Source organism: Schistocerca cancellata, chromosome 2 (assembly GCF_023864275.1).
Source record: "Schistocerca cancellata isolate TAMUIC-IGC-003103 chromosome 2, iqSchCanc2.1, whole genome shotgun sequence".
Classification (NCBI taxonomy): domain Eukaryota; kingdom Metazoa; phylum Arthropoda; class Insecta; order Orthoptera; family Acrididae; genus Schistocerca; species Schistocerca cancellata.
Window position 1 is genome coordinate 972317492 of NC_064627.1, and position 20466 is coordinate 972337957.

Genomic DNA, 20466 nt, shown 5'->3' on the forward strand with positions numbered 1-20466 from the left:
TCATGATGCTCTCTATTAGCTCTGGATTGTTTGTGGCTAAGAGGTCAAGTGTGTTTTCGCAACCATTTACAATTCGCGTTGGTTCGTGGACTAACTGCTCGAAATAATTTTCGGAGAAAGCATTTAAGATAATCTCGGAAGATGTTTTCTGCCTACCACCGGTTTTGAACAAGTATTTTTGCCAGCATATCGAGGGAAGGTTGAAGTCCCCACCAACTATAACAGTATGAGTGGGGTATTTATTTGTTACGAGACTCAAATTTTCTCTGAACTGTCCAGCAACTATATCATCGGAGTGTGGGGGTCGGTAAAGGAGCCAATTATTAACTTAGTTCGGCTGTTAAGTATAACCTCCACCCATACCAATTCGCACGGAGTATCTACTTCGACTTCGCTACAAGATAAACCACTACTGACAGACACAAACACTCCACCACCAATTCTGCCTAATACATCTTTCCTGAACACCGTCTGAGACTTCGTAAAAATTTCTGCAGAACTTATTTCAGGCTTTAGCCAGCTTTCTGTACCTATAACGACTTCAGCTTCTGTGCTTTCTATTAGCGCTTGAAGCTCAGGGACTTTCCCAGCGCAACTACAACAATTTACAACTACAATTCTGACTGTTCCTTGATCCAAGCACGTCCCGTATTTGCCATGCACCCTTTGAGATTGCAGCCCACCCCGTACTTTCCCGAGGCCTTCTAACCTAAGTTTTGTTATGTTATTTGAGATAAGTGCGTGAACAACGCACCGTTGGAAAGAGCAAACTCTCGAGTATTACGTGGTTCCCGCCAGGTAGCAGCAGCGTGCGCCCACTTCAGTTCTAATAAAAATGGTATCGGAACAACAGAAAACGTTTTGTGTTCTATGTTTTGCGCAGTGCGTGTCAGTAATAACTGTTCAATGTGACTTTCTTACTACGTATGGTGTGGATCCTCCTACAGCACAGAGAATTAATCAGTGACATGAACAATTGCGAGAAAAAGGTTGTTTGTGTAAAGACAAAGCGCCAGACTGTCCCCAAGTGTCTGACACAGACGTCTCACAAGGAGTCCGCAGAAATCCGTTCGCCGTTCAGTTCGACAGCTCAACGTGCCCCCATTGTCCATCTGGCACGTGTTGCGTCGACGTTTACACATGAAACCATACAAAATTCAGCTACTGCAAGCTCTTCGTGAAGGTGACAAACAACAACGTGTGGAGTTCTGTGATTTCTTTGTTGGCAAGATGGAGGTCGGCAGTTTCCTTCCACGCTTAGTGTTTAGTGACGAGGCAACATTCCATTCCAATGGAAAGGTGAACCATCGTAATGTGAGTATATGGGGTACGGAACAGCTACAGGAAGTTGTACTACATGAGAGGGACTCTCCAAAATTTAATGTATTATGTGTAGTTTCACGGGAAAAGGTGTATGGTCCATTTTTCTTTACCAGTGTTACATGAAGCACAAATCTCGGTATGCTTGAGAACTTTCTTTACCCACTGTTGAAGACTGATTCGAACGACTTCATTTACCAGCGGAATGGGGCACCGCCACACTGGCATCTGGAAGTGCGGTAATTTTTAAATCAAAGGATTACTGAACGATGGATCGGTCGTACTGGGTCAAATGATTCAGCCTTATATTACTGGCATCCAAGGTCACCGGACCTGAGTGTATGTGATTATTTCTTGTGGGGATTTATGAGAAACGCTGTTTATGTGCCTCCATTACCAGCAGCAGTGAATGAATTGAGACATCGAATAACAGCAGCTGTGGAAGCTGTAACTCAAGACAAGCTCGCTGCAGTGTGGTAACAATTTGAATACCACATTGACATATGCTGTGCATCTCAAGGGGGGGCATACTGAGCATGTATGAGAAGTTGTGAAAAAACTTTTTCAGTTTCCCTTTCATCAAACAATAAAATTCATCGTATATGTTTATTAGTTTCAGAAATATAGACGTGCCAAATCGGATGATTCTTCTTAATACACTCTGTATTATCCATGCAGTTAAATACAGCCTCTTGGAAAAACAAAAGTTTTGCTCCTGAAACTGAATTGGATTTCCTTACACCAAAAAAGAACGAACTTTTGATAAGCGCGTATGGCAATTCCAACGAAACTGTACTAGCGTCCTCCTTTTGCAACTTTTTTGTTTGTGTTTTTATTAGCGCGTATTGACGAATGTGGAGCAACCCATGATTTAGTATTGCGCCCGCGGCGGCCGGATGGCGGCAGAGACAACTCTGTGCATGACGTGCCGTTGTTCAACTGTCTCGCCGTATGGGCAATCGCTATCAGCCATATATGGGCTACCTGTAGCTGGTAGCCAAGTCTATATGAGACTGTGTCCATCTTCGAGACTCGTGTCACCTAGCTGCTTCACACCCCCAACTTCCCGTGTCTTTCTCTTGGAGGTAAGTTGCTGCCAAGCTAGTACGCAAACTTCCCAGAACCGTATAGTTTTTTAGTCTCAGTTGTCGCCAAGTTCTGCCGCCGCTAACTTCCTATGTTTCTCCCGTGCTTTGCTAACAAGGGAACCTCTCCATCGCACCCCCCTCAGATTTAGTTATAAGTTGGAACAGTGGATAGGCCTTGAAAAACTGAACACAGATCAATCGAGAAAACAGGAAGAAGTTGTGTGGAAGTATGAAAAAATAAGCCAAATATAACAAACTGAGTAGTCCATGTGCAAGACTGGCAACATCAAGGAGCGTGTGAGCTCAGGAGTGCCGTGGTACCGTTGTTAGCGTGAGCAGCTGCGGAACGAGAGGTCCTTAGTTCAAGCCTTCTCTCGAGTGAGAAGTTTAATTTTTTATTTTCAGACAATTATTATCTGTCCGTCCGATAGGAGATAAAAACATATGTTTTGACAGGGCACAGGGAATTCTGTGCGACTGTGAAACTGTTGCAGTCATTTGTTGCAGTTTATGTGACAAACTCTTATGTTTTCATCACTTTTTTCGGAGTGATTATCACATCCACAAGAAAACCTAAATCGGGCAAGGTAGAAGAATCTTTTTACCCATTCGCCAAGTGTACAAGTTAGGTGGGTCGACAACATATTCCTGTCATGTGACGCACATGCCGTCACCAGTGTCGTATAGAATATATCAGACGTGTTTTCCTGTGGTGGAATCGATTGACCTATGACCTTGCGATCAAATGTTTTCGGTTCCCATTGGAGAGGCACGTTCTTTCGTCTACTAATCGCACGGTTTTGCGGTGAGGTCGCAAAACACAGACACTAAACTTATTACAGTGAACAGAGACGTCAATGAACGAACGGACAGATCATAACTTTGCGAAAATAGAGAAAGTAAACTTTTCACTCGAGGGAGGACTTGAAACAAGGACCTCTCGTTCCGCAGCTGCTCACGCTAACCACGGGACCACGGTGCTCCTGAGCTCACACGCTGCTTGTTGTTGCCTATCTTGCACATGGACTACTCAGTTTGTATATTTTGCTTATTTTTTTCACACTTCCACACAACTTCTTCCTGTTTTCTCGATTGATCTGTGTTCAGTTTTTCAAGGCCTATCCACTGTGCCAACTTATACCTAAATCTGAGGGGGGTGCGATGGGGAGGTTCCCTTGTAAGGGAGTGCTAATAGGTCGCCCTTTCTCACCAATGTGTACCATCCAGCACTTTCAGCGGACGTCATAGACTCCAGAAGCGTGACGTCAGTCTTAAGTATCGTTCGTAGAGCGAAGCACAACTCTGATTTTGCTCCTACTTCGGTACATCAGTATAATGCGCTCTCGGTACAGAACTTTTCCCAACACTTGTGCTCTCTATCCATTTCCTCCTTCCTTTTGACGTTATTTTGTGTTGTCATAATGGACTGTACTTACATCGGAGCCATTTACTCTGAAAGACGATCGCAGTTTATGCAGTTCTGCTTCAGTGCCCTGCGTCATAGATCTGGTGTGTACACTTTGTTAACGCGTATAGGACGAAATTCCTGAGCTTAAGGTGACAGTGGCAAGTGGTGCACAAGTACATATCTGTGCTGGTAGGTCTCCTGTACTAACTACGATTGGCTGTATGCTTTTACATACACCAACGATTGTACATCAATCTTTTCGGTTTAAACTGTCGTATGTTAGTATATTGCTGATTAGGACTGTAATGGAAGTTATGCAGTTCCTCTACATCGTGGAGCCAGAAGACAATGGCGTCAACTACGTAGCGGAGGCAGTGTTTGGGAAACAACTGTATTGTACTGTAGCGACGATTTCCATAAAGACTTCTGCTGCAAAGAGTCGCATTGGGAACCCTATAGCTAAGCTATAAATATATTCATTGAATTTTCGTTTTCAGATGAAGAAGGCGATGCAATGGCTCACAGACGACAAGTGCCACATATTCTTGTTAAACCCTGACAGTATCTTCCACAGGGTATATTTGTGGATAATGACTACAGTTCGAAGCATAATAGAAGGTTCCTAGACACTAGCCGAAAACATAAAAACGCAATCACGTAAGCAGAAAAGTTTCAGTAGAGATGATAATAGCCGTTGAACCCTGCAGTGGTAAATGTGTATCATTTTCATAGGTTATTTCAAGACATTTGACAGAGTGGACTGAAAAATGTAACAAGTAATGAAGGTAACAGGTATCTAAGTTGGATTGAGGATTTGTGGGACGTAGATATGGGAACACAGGAATATCTACCCAGAGAGGAGATAAAACATTATTAGCAACAGAAATTAGCATGAGTTTAGAAAGGTGTCTAGTATATCTTGGCATTTCCATTACAGAATGAAGATTATAGCTTCAAGACAAATTTCTGTAACAATTTTACAGCAAATTACAAAAGATTTTAAAATGTAATATTAAAAACATATCTAAAACCACAGTAAAGTCTCTAGCAGTGCGATGAAAATTAAGTCCTAGAATATCACTGAACAAATTAGCAGACTGGGCTTCTGAATGTGATACAACAAAACATCACATATGGACTGTAAGATGGAAATTTTCACTATAGCCATGGAAATCTTAGGGAACGTTGTGTAAAAACTTGAGAAGGTACAAAGATTGCTTTTATATATTCCTGACATTGTCAGCAATGGGGGCGATCTGCAATGTATGGCTTGTGAAGCTGTCTTCATCTACATCTACATCTACATCTACATCTACATCTACATGGATACTCTGCAAACCACATTCAAGTGCCTGGCAGAGGGTTCATCGAACCACCTTAACAATTCTCTGTTATTCCAATCTCGTATAGCGCGCAGAAATAATGAACACCTATACCTTTCCGTACGAGCTCTAATTTCTCTTATTTTATCGTGGTGATCATTCCTCCCAATGTAGGTCGGTGTCAACAAAATATTTTCGCATTCGGAAGAGAAAGTTGGTGATTGGAATTTCGTGAGAAGATTCCGTTGCAGCGAAAAACGCCTTTCTTTTAACGATTTCCAGCCCAAATCCTGTATCATTTCTGTGACATTCTCTCACATATTTCGCGATAATACAAAACGTGCTGCCTTTCTTTGAACTCTTTCAATGTACTCCGTCAGTCCTATCTGGTAAGATCCCACACCGCGCAGCAGTATTCTAAAAGAGGACGGACAAGCGTAATGTTGGCAGTCTCCTTAGTAGGTCTGTTACATTTTCTAAGTGTCCTACCAACAAAACGCAGTCTTTGGTTAGCCTTCCCCACAACATTTTTTATGTGTTCCTTCCCATTTAAGTTGTTCGTAATTGTAATACCTACGTATTTAGTTGAATTTACGGCTTTTAGATTAGACTGATTTATCGTGTAACCGAAGTTTAACGAGTTCCTTTTAGCACTCATGTGGATGACCTCACACTTTTCGTTATTGAGGGTCAACTGCCACTTTTCGCACCATTCAGATATTTTTTCTGAATTGTTTTGCAGCTTGTTTTGATCTTCTGATGACTTTATTAGTCGATAAACAACAGCGTCATCTGCAGACAACCGAAGACGGCTGCTCAGATTGTCTCCCAAATCGTTTATATAGATAAGGAACAGCAAAGGGCCTATAACACTACCTTGGGGAACGCCAGAAATCACTTCTGTTTTACTCGATGACTTTCCGTCAGTTACAACGAACTGTGACCTCTCTGACTGGAAATCACAAATCCAGTCACATAACTGAGACGATATTCCATAAGCACACAATTTCACTACGAGTCGCTTGTGTAGTACAGTGTCAAAAGCCTTCCGGAAATCCAGAAATACGGAATCAATCTGAAATCCCTTGTCAATAGCACTCAACACTTCTTGTGAATAAAGAGCTAGTTGTGTTTCACAGAAATGATGCTTTCTAAACCCATGTTGACTGTGTGTCAATAGACAGTTTTCTTCGAGGTAATTCATAATGTTCGAACACAATATATGTTCTAAAATCCTGCTGCATATCGACGTTAACGATATGGGCCTGTAATTTACTCCTACTACCTTTCTTGAATATTGTTGTGACCTGTGCAACTTTCCAGTCTTTGGGTACGGATCTTTCGTCGAGCGAACGGTTGTGTATGATTGTTAAGTATGGAGCTAATGCATCAACATACTCCGAAAGGAACCTCAATGGTATACTGTCTGGACCAGGAGACTTGCTTTTATTAAGTGATTTAAGTTACTTCGCTACTCCGCGGATATTTACTTCTACGTTACTCTTGTTGGCAGCTGTTCTTGATTCGAATTCTGGGATATTTACTTCGTTTTCTTTTGTGAAGGCATTTCGGAAGATTGTGTTTAGTAACTCTGCTTTGGCAACACTATCTTCGATAGTGCCTCCATTGCTATCGCGCAGAGAAGGCATTGATTGTTTCTTGCCGCGAACATACTTCACATACGACCAGAATCTCTTTGGATTTTCTGCCAGGTTTCGAGACACGGTTCGTTGTGGAAACTGTTACAGGCATCTCGCATTGAAGTCCGTGCTAAATTTCGAGCTTCTGTAAAAGATAGGCAATCTTGGGGATTTTGAGTCTGTTTAAATTTGGCATGTTTGTTTCGTTGTTTCTGCAGCAGTGTTCTAACCCGTATTGTGTACCAAGGAGAATCAGCTCCGTCGTTTGTTAATTTATTTGGTATAAATCTCTCAATTGCTGGCGATACTATTTCTTTGAATTTAAGCCACATCTGGTCTACACTTATATTATTAATTTGGAACCAGTGGAGATTGTCTCTCAGGAAGGCGTCAAGTGAATTTTTATCTGCTTTTTTGAATAGGTATATTTTTCGCTTATTTTTCGAGGATTTGGGGATTACAGTATTCAATCTCGCTACAACAACCCTGTGTTCACTAATCCCTGAACCTTTTTTGGTGCTCGTTATTAACTCAGTTATCAAAAATGACTTTCTTTATTTTATCAATAGAATGACAATATCGAATTGCCTATATAGCAGTGTGTAATGGCTGATAAAAGCGAAGGATAAAAACTAAAACCAGGATGCACAGCTCATTTGTCCAGTATAAATAGTTATCAAACAGTTTCTAAGATTGTTTAACAGAAGCTAAGTACTAAAACTAATCTACAAATGGTGTCAATTTTTATGAACTAAATAGTTTTCATTTCACTTACTTTCCTTAGCGTTTCCTGAAGCTCCTTCTCGTATTCTAGCTTGAATTTCGGCAAATAGACATGTACTTCTGTTTCGTACACTTGACGCAGAATATGATGCAGATCTATACTAAGAAGGTGTTTTTCCAGAGTTGGCAAGCCATTTACTTCTTTCGGTAACAGTATCATCATACTGATTCTCTGTCCCTGTTCAGTAAAAACATATTACAACCAATAGTCACATGTAGGCATTTGGCATAGTCTTGTAATTACCCAAGTCTTGTAATTACCCAAGAAAAACATGTACAAATTCACTTACTAATCAATGCTTTTGTCAAGTTCTCTTACTATATGGAAACTGCCTGACATCTGAACTTTGCTTATTATTATCAGAGGTAACTAAAGGAACAGTGACACATAAGGAACAGTGAGACAAACATCTAAGTAATTTAGTGAAATACAAAATATGAAATAGTCAAGACATGAGATTACATTTACCTTCGATTTTGTACTAAAAAAGAACAATAAATAACTGCAAACAACCAACAAGAAACATCTTAAGTTTTTACTAATGTATCATATTGAGAAATAACTAAAAGACCAGCCAATGATATTTTATAGAATTCATTTTTCATTATTAATAAAGAAAATGAGCGCACAATATTTAATCCTCTTACTTTAATTTGTGTAGAAATATGAGAAGCTCTGCCATCACTGACAGATTATATTAACAAAAATTAATTTTACTATTTAGTGTCACAGATTATTGGCAACATGTAAGAAATACTATGTTATGTGTAGCAGACTGTGAAACTCCAAAAAATTCCAGAGCAAATCGTGGGTTTATGAGTTGCACTATCTTACTTGCATAGGCTAACATAGAATGACATAATGTCAATTCTTGCATTATTGTATTGTAATATTTATTGAAAATTGTACTAGTATGTCAATGTGCTGGAAGAAGGGTGGCGACTTCGATAACTTACAGACTACCTGCATTGTGCTAAGAAAAGTATAATCATCTCTCAGTTGTACAGAGAAATGGAGCTGGCATCATAATACATGCAAAAGGATTTAAAATTTTGTAAAGAATTCATTCAATCGAAAGTAAACAGCAATCAGTGTAAAATATTAAAATTCAGTAAAACCATCTTGGGTACACCAGATGTTTACTTTGGGTGGCAAACAGTTTCAGTCTATGATTTAGACCATCTTCAGGCTGCAATCATTGCAATATGGTAGTAATATATATTCAGAGCGATTGCTATAAAAAGGAATGGTAGCATGGCTAAAAACATCTAAAATAAAAGCTACAATAATAACAAAATAAAATGTTATACCCATGATAGCGGCTGGTTCTCTGTCCACCACCACCAACTGCCATCATGGGTATAACATTTTATTTTATAATTACTCTGACTTTTATTTTTTTTGTTTTTATCCACATTACTATCTGTTCACCACCACCAGCCACCGTCATGGATATGTCATTTTATTTTTTAATTACTGTAGCATTTACTACATAGATCTCTCTGGATATGTGTTACTGTTGTATTGCAGCGCTTATGGCCTGAAGATGATCTAAATCATAGACCATAACTGGTTGCCAACCAAAATAAATGCCTGTTGTCATCAAGAATATTTTACTGAATTTTTTAATAAATAGAAAAAAACTGGCGCCTGGAATCAGTATACTTAATTACCTGCATTTACACAATAATGCTACAGGACAATGGAAGCGTTGTTCATTTTGCAAGGAATGGCATTTTAGTTGCTTGATACTGAAAGCTTGTCTGGAGCAGTTTGAAATGTAGTTTAAATAAGTAACCTTTTTCAGTGAGAACTTCATTTCTACTGTTGAGCAGATGATTATTTGACAACTTTCATTTCAAGTTTATAAAGTTCTGATAGGATTCGGAGCAGTAGGTATAAAAATTTAAAAGGACTCAGGAGAGTAAGAAAACAATATTGATGTAATTTGGTTCAGAGTTTGAAATTGCGTAGTGATATTCATTAATAAACATAACTATTAATGCTCGGTTAATTCCGCACCTGTAGCTCAAAACAGGAAGAATTTATTAGCTGACAGAAGACAATTTAGAAGTTATAATTGAGGTAATGCACCTCTTACACAGCCATTTCATCACTTTTAATAAGTAGCTTGTGGGGCCACCAACGTATTGCATTATGTAGGTTAGAAATCTGGGTAATTAGAAAGCTAAGCCATCTAGTAATGAAGTATGTTTTTAGTAAAATTAAGTTCCGGTTGCATACAGTTTTTTTGTTTCATTTTTCCTATGTTGAAGAGTGAGCCGAGAATACAGGAAAGTGGATTTAGTCCATGGTTCATGTGTCTGGATGCTATATAAGAAAGGAAAAAAGTACTCAAATATCACAGGAAAGACATTCCAACCAAAACTAAAAAGAAAAAGAAAGGCAATCCTAGACATAGAAAACAATAAGAAGTGATAGTACGAACAGAGTAAGATCACAGTCATATTTAAAATAGTTTGATCAGTTTTCATCAGTAGCTAATAATAGTTTCAGTTCTATTAGTATCACGATACTAGGAAAGAAATAGGTCAGAGATATTAGAACAAGGTTGTTTAACAAAAACATGCGGAAATCAAGATTCTATAGGCGCTGTACTTGATCTATAATTGCTTAAGTGATCAATAGTCTCCCCAAGTAATTCAAAATGCAGATTCTGGCGTAACTAGTCAAGTTAATAAGCAGTATTTTCTAATACTGGTTTTTCCAGTAATGCAGAAACATTGTATATGAGGATATTCAAAAGCGGATTTCTTTTGGTTATCCCCTATAAATACTATAGTGTAGAGCACAGACAATTAGGGGCTGCTTAGGCACAAGATCATTGCAAAGAAACCAGCAATGAGATCTCTCAGCTTAGTATTAGATATAAACACAGTAGTCCATTATAACTTACATATTACAATTTAAGTTAAGGTATATACATGAAACTGACTTACTTGTTGAGAAGAAACAATATTAGGTTTCTAGTAACAATATATGTGCTATGCGACAATTCTTTTAGTTCACTTTATTGGTGGTAACACAAAAAGTTTATTTATTCTGTTTTTCCTTTCTGGCTCGAAGGCGATTTTTAATTAGCATTAATGAAGATTTTTTTCATTCTAGTATTGCGGATGGCGATTCCCATGAAACTCTACTGAGCCATAGATGCGGAAAGAAAGAAGAGGGGAAACAATTTAAGTTTAACGTCCCGTCAACGACGAGGTCATTTGAGGCAGGGCACAATTTTTTTTTTCAGTGAACAATCCCAGCATTCGCCTTAATCAAGGAAACCCCTGATGATGTAAGCCTGGATAGCTGGACGGCAACCAACATATCCAGAAAGCTAATAAACGCAAAATAAAATAGTAGGTGATAAGGTGCTATGAAATTTTCACGAAATACGGAAGTCTGACAAAGAATTAATCATTCCAGGAGACATCACGCTTATACCGTGTAACACCGCCTCTAGCCCTGATACAGGCCTCAGTTCGGAGAGAAAGAGACAAGTTTTTTTTCTTTTTTTTTTTTTTTTTTGTCAGATGTGCATTATCCAAATGATGTGACTGATTGATGATTAGATCCTGTACCACTGCGAAATTGCAGGAATTTTGATTGCCAAGTTTCTCCTGCTGTTACAAATACTCCCAGATATTTTGTATTTATCTGCAATAGGGAGCGTGAGTATCCGTCGAAGCAAGACTTTACGTTCGCGGTCCTGTGAATACGGCTGCTATCCTCTTGGAAAACGGGAATGTCCACAGACTACTCACCGGGAGGATACTGGAGAAACGACAAGAGCTGGACAGTGAGAACGTTGAAATATACCCTCAGGTTCATGTTACCGGAAACCTGAACTAATCCCAGCCCGATCTACATCTTTCACACACTGCATGTTAAAGCCTCATTGAGTAGTCGGCGCAATCCACGGCTTGCATCATTTGTAAAGAAAGTAAATCGTAACTCTTCAGACAATACTTCCATTCAGCTACTGTCCACTATGCTGCTGCCTATATGACGCTGGAAGCTGTGAGAAATGGCCTTCTGCGAGCTACCCAGTTCCAAATGTCCTTTATATGCGGTTCTCTTATCAATGTTCGCTCGAAAACTGGTCGAGTTTGGCCTATATTCGCTGACTGCAGCAATTCCTGTCAAATTTGAAATCGGATATCACCAATAAGGTGTGACGTTCATCTCTGCTCCATGTCGACCACTGCAAATACTGTAATTTTCCTCGCAAAGACACTGGACAATCCGCTTAGATAAACCAACAAATCGTTCAAGCTGTGTGCCGGACCGAGGCTCGAACTCGGGACCTTTGCCTTTCGCGGGCAAGTGCTCTACCAACTGAGCTACCCAAGCACGACTCACGCCCCGTCCTCACAGCTTTACTTCTACCAGTACCTCGTCTCCTACCTTCCAAACTTAACAGAAGCTCTCCTGCGAACCTTGCAGAACTAGCACTCCTGAAAGAAAGGATATTGCGGAGACATGGCTTAGCCACAGCCCAGGGGATGTTTCCAGAATGAGATTTTCACTCTGCAGCGGAGTGTGCGCTGATATGAAACTTCCTGGCAGATTAAAACTGTGTGCCGGACCGAGACTCGAACTCGGGACCTTTGCCTTTCGCGGGCAAGTGCTCTACCAACTGAACACCCCCTGGGCTGTGGCTAAGCCATGTCTCCGCAATATCCTTTCTTTCAGGAGTGCTAGTTCTGCAAGGTTCGCAGAAGAGCTTCTGTTAAGTTTGGAAGGTAGGAGACGAGGTACTGGTAGAAGTAAAGCTGTGAGGACGGGGCGTGAGTCGCGCTTGGGTAGCTCAGTTGGTAGAGCACTTGCCCGCGAAAGGCAAAGGTCCCGAGTTCGAGTCTCGGTCCGGCACACAGTTTTAATCTGCCAGGAAGTTTCATATCAGCGCACACTCCGCTGCAGAGTGAAAATCTCATTCTGGAAATCGTTCAACATTTTTCACTGTGCGATTATGGTTACGTCCAAAAACGATAGCTTCTTTCTGCTACTTTGGCACATCTCCACGTCGACTCATGTTACTGCACTGTTTCCATAAAACCAACAGGCACATACACTTCGCTGCCATGACTTACCTAAGGGTCACATGACCACCATCTACAGCTCTCCACAACGACCAGTGAGCTCTTTGAAGCGGATGAAAAATTTGTTCGGTGACATCATTTATACGCAATGCGCATAGGAGGAAGTTAGCAGTAGCCTTTTCAGCATCAGCAAAAACTTTAAAAATAATAATCCTGCAAAGAGTCGATTCCCTTCCGTATTTACGTCCTATCGCAGCTTGTATCCGTTTCTTGCGGCCTTGCCGTCGAATGGACGTTAAACCACAATATCCCGTCATTTATTTTTTATTTGATTGACATCAAACGATTGGCTTCTTACAGTAAGGAGAAACTGACGTACAGATTTTTCCCTCTTCTCGTGTCAGTGTTAACTTTTTCGAATTAATGTGCAGGCCATTACGACCGAAGTTGATTTTTTCGTAAAATTTAGTGATTACGTCGTATCATCCCATCACATACGTGGCGTAATGTCTAAACAGTGGGCTCCCAACTCGCGTTTCTCATCAGTGGCAGCTCGCTCCCACCCGCAGTAATCGGCTTCCTAAAAGGTAAAATTCAACAAAAGCACTGAAAAAAAAGGAAAGGTAAAAGTCATGCTCAGTCTCCTGCACAATAATTCCCTACGTATGACCATAGCATAGAAAGAAAATACGGGCACAACTAAAAGGAAAACCACATTATCACTATTATGTAACAGAAAGGAAAACAGGTATGGAGGAAAAGTCGGAAAAAGGCAAAAAAGCACACACATAGATGTGGTTGCGAGCCTATCGGGGCTATCCTCATCCACATCTTCCCATCTAAGAGGGTCATCCAGTAATTAAAGAGACAAATTGGTCTGGAGAAAAAAGCGTTTATTTTTACAAAACAATACTTTTTCTACTTTTCAACATAATCCCCTTGAATATTTATACACTTGTTCCAAAGGGCTACCAGCTTTTATATTCCGGCTGCAAAGAATTCTTTATCTTGATATTTGAACCAATTTCCCACAAACTTTTCATGTCCTCGTTGTCCTGGAACCTCTTCTCACGTAATGCCTCCTTCAGTGCACCATACAAATGGAAATCACTAGGTGCTAAATCAGGACTGTAAGGAGGATGATGGAGTACTTCCCAGCCCATTTTTTCGATGGTTTCACGAGCTAGTTGAGCAATATGAGGACGAGTGTTGTCTTGTTGGAGTATCACACCTCTCCTCTCAGATACACGACGTCTCTCTCTCATGACTGGTTTCACCTTGTTTAAAAGCAAATCCGAGTAGTATTGCCTGTTCATTGTACGCTGCTCTTCGAGATAATAACAAAAAACTGGATCTTCAGCATCCCAACCGCCGTCAACATGACTTTCCCTGCTGATGCTTGGGATCCGAATTTTTTTCTTGACAGGTGGGTTGGTGTGCTTCCACTCCATGCTTTGTCTTTTTGATTCTGGTTCATAAAATTGAACCCATTGAACCCAAGTTTCATCACAAGTTAAAATTTTGTTGAGGAAGTGCTCACCTTCTCTTTCATAACGTTCCTTTAGCTCTGTGCACACTCTCAACCTTGTTTCCTTGTGTAGCCGCGTCAACTCCTTTGGGACCCATCTTGCACATGTTTTGCGGTACTTCAGCTTGTTACAGATAATGTTATGAACTGTACCAATACTAACTTGAACCTTATCAACTATCATTTCCACAGTCACACGGCGGTCGGCACGAACAATGTCATCAATTTGACTTTCAAGTGAGGGAGTTGCAACTAGTCGGCCAGAATGGTGTTCGTCAGTCATTGAGTCGCGACCATTTTTGAACTGCTCTACTCATTTGTGAAAATTTGTACGATTCATACAACCTTCACCATAAACTTCAGACATTCTGCAGTATATATTCACTGGCTTCTCGCCTTCGGCAAGTAAAAAACGAATAACAAAACGTTGTTCAACTAATGTGGACGTTTCAAGCGGACTCGCCATCTTGAAATGTATTTTTGAGGTTATAAACAAAACAATGTTGATACATCAGCTGATGAGGGCTCATCCCAGTGATGCCAACTTAAAGCCATAAAAGTACCAAACTCGCCCTACGAACAGTTTTTAGCCCAGACCATCTTGTCTCTTTAATTATTGAATGACCCTCGTAGAACACTGCTCGCGTATTATCAGATTTCTGGAGACCGAGTTCAGAAAACAACGATCGCGGGAAACCCAGATCGCTCTGTTCGTCCACGAGGCCCAGAAAGCAGCAGATATCGTCACCCAGGTTGATACCGTGTTCCTTTACTTCCAGAAGGAGATCTATACAGTTCCGAACTGCCGCAAGCGTAGAGAATATCAGAACAGTAATATGACTGGGTTGAAGCGTTTCCAGCAGACAGCGAACATGTTGTACGCAACGGAGGTTAATCTTCAGACGTAAAAGTAAATAATAATTTTGTGTTTAAACTGGTCAGTGTTTACATACAAAAACAACAATATGAGATTGCGGATCCGCCTTGATGGAAAACGCTTTTGCTCTTTATTTACTTATTTATTTATTCCCAAAGTAGTTTCAGCGATAGGTATCGCCATCAGTGGATTCCTTGATCCTAAAACAGGCAGAAATAGCGTACTTATAAAACATTGTAAAACGTTATTATATGTGAACTGCTTGGTCCCAAATAACGTTCTCTGTGAATAATTTCATAATATTTCATTTACTATACGTCAAAGCATCGTTTTACGATTGTTGCCCCTGTTTCCGGCATATTTCCTGCGTTTTTTTGTTGCCGTTTTTCTCGGCGTACATCATGTCATATGCAACTGTATGAGTAGCTGTTGGTAAACATATACAAAAATGTGAACTTATTTATGTCAGCGTTATACAATTTGGATTGTGGTAGTGCTGTGAATACAGTTTTGGTGTGTACTAGGTTGTTACGTAGTTTGCCATGTACTCTCGTTCGTTGGACGGCTTGCAGCTATATCTAGACACAAAAAAAACATAGTTTTCGCACCTTGTTCGTAAATCAAAACATTACGCCATCTTGTGCACACGTTTGCCGCGAGAGATGTATTGCATATTCCAAGGAGGTAATAAAAATTGAAGCGGGAGTTCTAGCGACTTCTGTTTCTTATTTATGTGTGTGTGTGTGTGTGTGTGTGTGTGTGTGTGTGTGTGTGTGTTTTCCTGTTGCGTGTTCCGTGTCAGCCGGCCGAAGTGGCCGTGCGGATAAAGGCGCTGCAGTCTGGAACCGCAAGACCGCTACGGACACAGGTTCGAATCCTGCCTCGGGCATGGATGTTTGTGATGTCCTTAGGTTAGTTAGGTTTAACTAGTTCTAAGTTCTAGGGGAATAATGACCTCAGCAGTTGAGTCCCATAGTGCTCAGAGCCATTTTTTGTTCCGTGTCAGTTCTCTTAGAGCGATAAAGAGTGTGTTGTTGCAGTGTTATGTTTTCATTTATTGCGTTTTCCCCTTCCACTGTAAAGTGTTTTGTATCAAGGCGGATTCGCAATCCGTATTGATGTAAAAGTAAATTCGGGTGTACCCCAAGGAACTGCTACAAGACCATTACTTTTCACAATATATAATACTTTTCGCAATATATAGTGGATATAAGAATGAATTTTCACTTTGTAGTGGAGTGTGCGCTGATATGGAACTTCCTGGCAGATTCAAACTCTGCCGGACCGAGACTCGAACTCGGGACCTTCGCCTTTCGCGGGTAAGTGCACTACCACTTTTTTTTCGTAATTGTTCGTTGTATTTGATCGTAGCAGACGTCAGGTGACATCCGTTGGAGTTCGTTGTTGATCCCTTCACTTAGGTTTTTTTTTTATTTATTTTTTTTTTTTTTTTATTACAGAGGCTAGCCAGCTCTCTGACCGAACACGCTGAGCTACCGTGCCGGCATCCGACTGAGCTACCCAAGCACGACTCGCGACCCATCCTCACAGCTTCAATTCCGCCAGTACCTCGTCTCCTAATTTCCAAACTCTCTCCTGCGAAACTTCCAGAACTAGCACTCCTGGAAGAAAGTATAATGCGGAGGTATGACTTTGCCCAGGCCGAGCGTGTGTCCAGAATGAAATTTTCACTCTGCAGGGGAGTGTGCGCTGATATGAAACTTCCTGGAAGATTAAAACTGTGTGCCGGACCGAGACACGAACTCGGGATCTCACGACCCGTCTTCATAGTTTTACTTCCGTCGGTAGCTCGTCTCCTACTTTCCAGGAGTGGTAGTTCTACAGGTCTAGAAGTAGGAGACGAGATACTGGCGGAAGTAAAGCTGTGAAAAAGGCAAAGGTCCCGATTTCGAGTCTCGGTCGGCACACGGTTTCAATCTGCCAGGAGGTTTGATATAATGGATAGCGTTGAAAATTCCATAATTATTTTCGCGGACGATGTTGTATATAGAGAAGTCGCAACGCTAGAAAACTGCAGCGAAATGCAGGAAGGAGTGTGTAGAATCGACGCTCTGTCTAGGGATTGACCTTTTACCTTCACTATAAATATTGCAACGTATTGTGAATACACAGACGGCAAGACCCTTTGTTATATGATTACATGTTTGCAGACCAAGTACCGCAAGCAGCTACGTCCATAAAATGTTTAGCAGTATGCGTACGGGGCGATTCGAAGGCGTAAAAAGCACATAAAATTAATCGTGCTTAAGGCAGATGCCAGACCGAGATTCATTGGAAGAATCCTCAAGAAATGTACTCCATCAACAAAGGAAGTAGCTTATAAATCCTCTTCTCGAGTGATACTTGAATATTGCTTGTCTGTGTGGAACCCGTAACATAAAGGGTTGACAGAGGAAATAAAGACAAGCGCCGCGTTTCGTTACAGGTTCATTCAGCAAGCGCTAAGGCGTCACAGAGATGCTCAGCTGACTCCAGTGGCAGAAGCTGCAACAGAGGCGATCTGCATCACGGTGTGGTTTCCTGTTACAACTCTGAGAGCAGACTATACAGAAAAATCGACCAATATACTGTTTCCTCCTGCGCATACCTCGCGAAGAGAATGAAGAAAAAATTAAAGATACCAACATTCGCTCTTCCCCGTGAACCGTTCGCAAGTAGAACAGCAAAGGGGGGAGGGGGGGGTGGGAGTGACACTGGTACACAGTGTATACAAGGTGTTACAAAAAGGTACGGCCAAACTTTCAGGAAACATTCCTCACACACAAAGAAAGAAAATATGTTATGTGGACATGTGTCCGGAAACGCTTACTTTCCATGTTAGAGCTCATTTTATTACTTCTCTTCAAATCACATTAATCATGGAATGAAAACACATAGCAACAGAACGTACCAGCGTGACTTCAAACACTTTGTTACAGGAAATGTTCAAAATGTCCTCCGTTAGCGAGGATACATGCCTCCGTCGCATGGAATCCCTGATGCGCTGATGCAGCCCTGGAGAATGGCGTATTGTATCACAGCCGTCCACAACACGAGCACGAAGAGTCTCTACATTTCACAATTGCGTGCGGATTCTCGTCAGCCCACACATGTTGATTGCGAAAATTTACAATTTGATCACGTTCGAATGAAGCCTCATCCGTAAAGAGAACATTTGCACTGAAATGAGGATTGACACATTGTTGGATGAACCATTCGCAGAAGTGTACCCGTGGCGGCCAATCAGCTGTTGATAGTGCCTGCACACGCTGTACATGGTACGAAAACAACTGGTTCTCCCGTAGCACTCTCCATACAGTGACGTGGTCAACGTTACCTTGTACAGCAGCAACTTCTCTGACGCTGACATTAGGGTTATCGTCAACTGCACGAAGAATTGCCTCGTCCATTGCAGGTGTCCTCGTCGTTCTAGGTCTTCCCCAGTCGCGAGTCATAGGCTGGAATGTTCCGTGCTCCCTAAGACGCCGATCAATTGCTTCGAACGTCTTCCTGTCAGGACAACTTCGTTCTGGAAATCTGTCTCGATACAAACGTACGGCGCCACGGCTTTTGCCCCGTGCTAATCCATACATCAAATGGGCATCTGCCAACTCCGCATTTGTAAACATTGCACTGACTGCAAAACCACGTTACGTTTGTGATGAACACTAACCTGTTGATGCTACGTACTGATGTGCTTGATGCTAGTACTGTAGAGCAATGAGTCGCATGTCAACACAAGCACCGAAGTCAACATTACCTTCCTTCAATTGGGCCAACTGGCGGTGAATCCAGGAAGTATGGCGGTGAATCCAGGAAGTACAGTACATACTGACGAAACTAAAATGAGCTCTAACATGGAAATTAAGCGTTTCCGGACACATGTCCACATAACATCTTTTCTTTATTTCTGTGTGAGGAATGTTTCCTGAAAGTTTGGCCGTACCTTATTGTAAAACCCTGTACATGCAGTTGTAGATAACATGAAATCGTATGCCCGTCGTTCCGTTGTATTGTTTGCCACATAGAAACTAAAATTTTGAGCATGACTAAGCATTTCTTTTTTTTTAATTTTATTCATTTTTGATCACAAATACTAGAGAGGAGAATATTTTGGGTAGGTTCCAGGTAAGATTTTTAGCAGCTCCATAATGTATCTGCTGAACAACAACTACGACATCGTTTCTGAGATAAGTTCATAATCTAGAAACTAATTTCGATACACTCCAAGACATTGAACTTACAAGATTCGTTACTGATAACCAGTCGCTTTGGGTGCTTGGATCATATGTTGAATCCGGTGAGTAGCGGCGAGTACGTATTTCGTGTGCCACTGTCACTTACCCCTTTCCTGTTTAAATCGCGAATGCTATGTGGGAAGAACGGTTGTTGGTAACCCTCAGTGTCAATCCCACCCTGTCTATTTTTACCTTCATTGTCTTTTCACAAGAAATGCGAAGAAGAATGCAATATACAGGGTGTTTATAAATGAATATCGGGGTTTTAACCTTTTATAATATGTATTACATTAAACTTACAGTTATAAATGATATGTCAAATGAAAGAGCAAGTCAAACAGTTTTACCAAGAACCTTATAAATGTTCACTGTGAGCACCATTTGTCGCACGGCACATATCAAGTCTATAGCAAGCGGCCCAATGACAGGGCTTGCTTTGATGGCCTCCACGTTCACCCGACCTAACGCCATGCGATTTTTTCCTTTGGGGCTTCATCAAGGATTGTGTGTACGTGCCTCCGCTACCAGCAGACCTCCATGAATTAAGAAACCAGATTGAAGCAGCTGTTGCTACAATCACTGAAGACACACTTATCAACGTTTGGGAAGAACTCGGCTACATCTACATTTATACTACGCAAGCCACCCAATGGTGTGTGGCGGAGGGCACTTTACGTGCCACTGTCATTACCTCCCTTTCCTGTTCCAGTCGCGTATGGTTCGCGGGAAGAACGACTGCCGGAAAGCCTCCGTGCGCGCTCGAATCTCTCTAATTTTACATTCGTGATCTCCTCGGGACGTATAAGTAGGGGGAAGCAATATATTCGATACGTCATCCAGAAATGCACCCTCTCGAAACCTGGGCAGCAAGATACACCGCGATGCAGAGCGCCTCTCCTGCAGAGTCTGCCACTTGAGTTTGCTAAACATCTCCGTAACGCTATCACGCTTACCGAATAACCCTGTGCCGAAACGCGCCGCTCTTCTTCGGATCTTCTCTATCTCCACTGTCAACCCGATCTGGTACGGATCCCAAGCTGATGAGCAATACTCGAGTATAGATCGAACGAGTGTTTTGTAACCCACCTCCTTTATTGATGGACTACATTTTCTAAGGACTCTCCCAATGAATCTCAACCTGGCACCTGCCTTACCAACAATTAATTTTATATGATCATTCCACTTCAAATCGTTCCGTACCCATACT

General features: G+C 41.3%; 1 protein-coding gene across 2 annotated transcripts in view; it reads right to left on the bottom strand.

The window, feature by feature from the left end:
* The window catches only part of LOC126162940 (leukocyte elastase inhibitor-like), a 210621-nt gene that overhangs the window by 57601 nt on the left and 132554 nt on the right, over positions 1-20466 (bottom strand). For both annotated transcript variants that reach the window (XM_049919772.1, XM_049919771.1), the window contains exon 6: positions 7554-7739. In XM_049919772.1, the coding sequence (XP_049775729.1) occupies positions 7554-7739 (186 nt within the window). The remainder of the gene's footprint in view (positions 1-7553; positions 7740-20466) is intronic.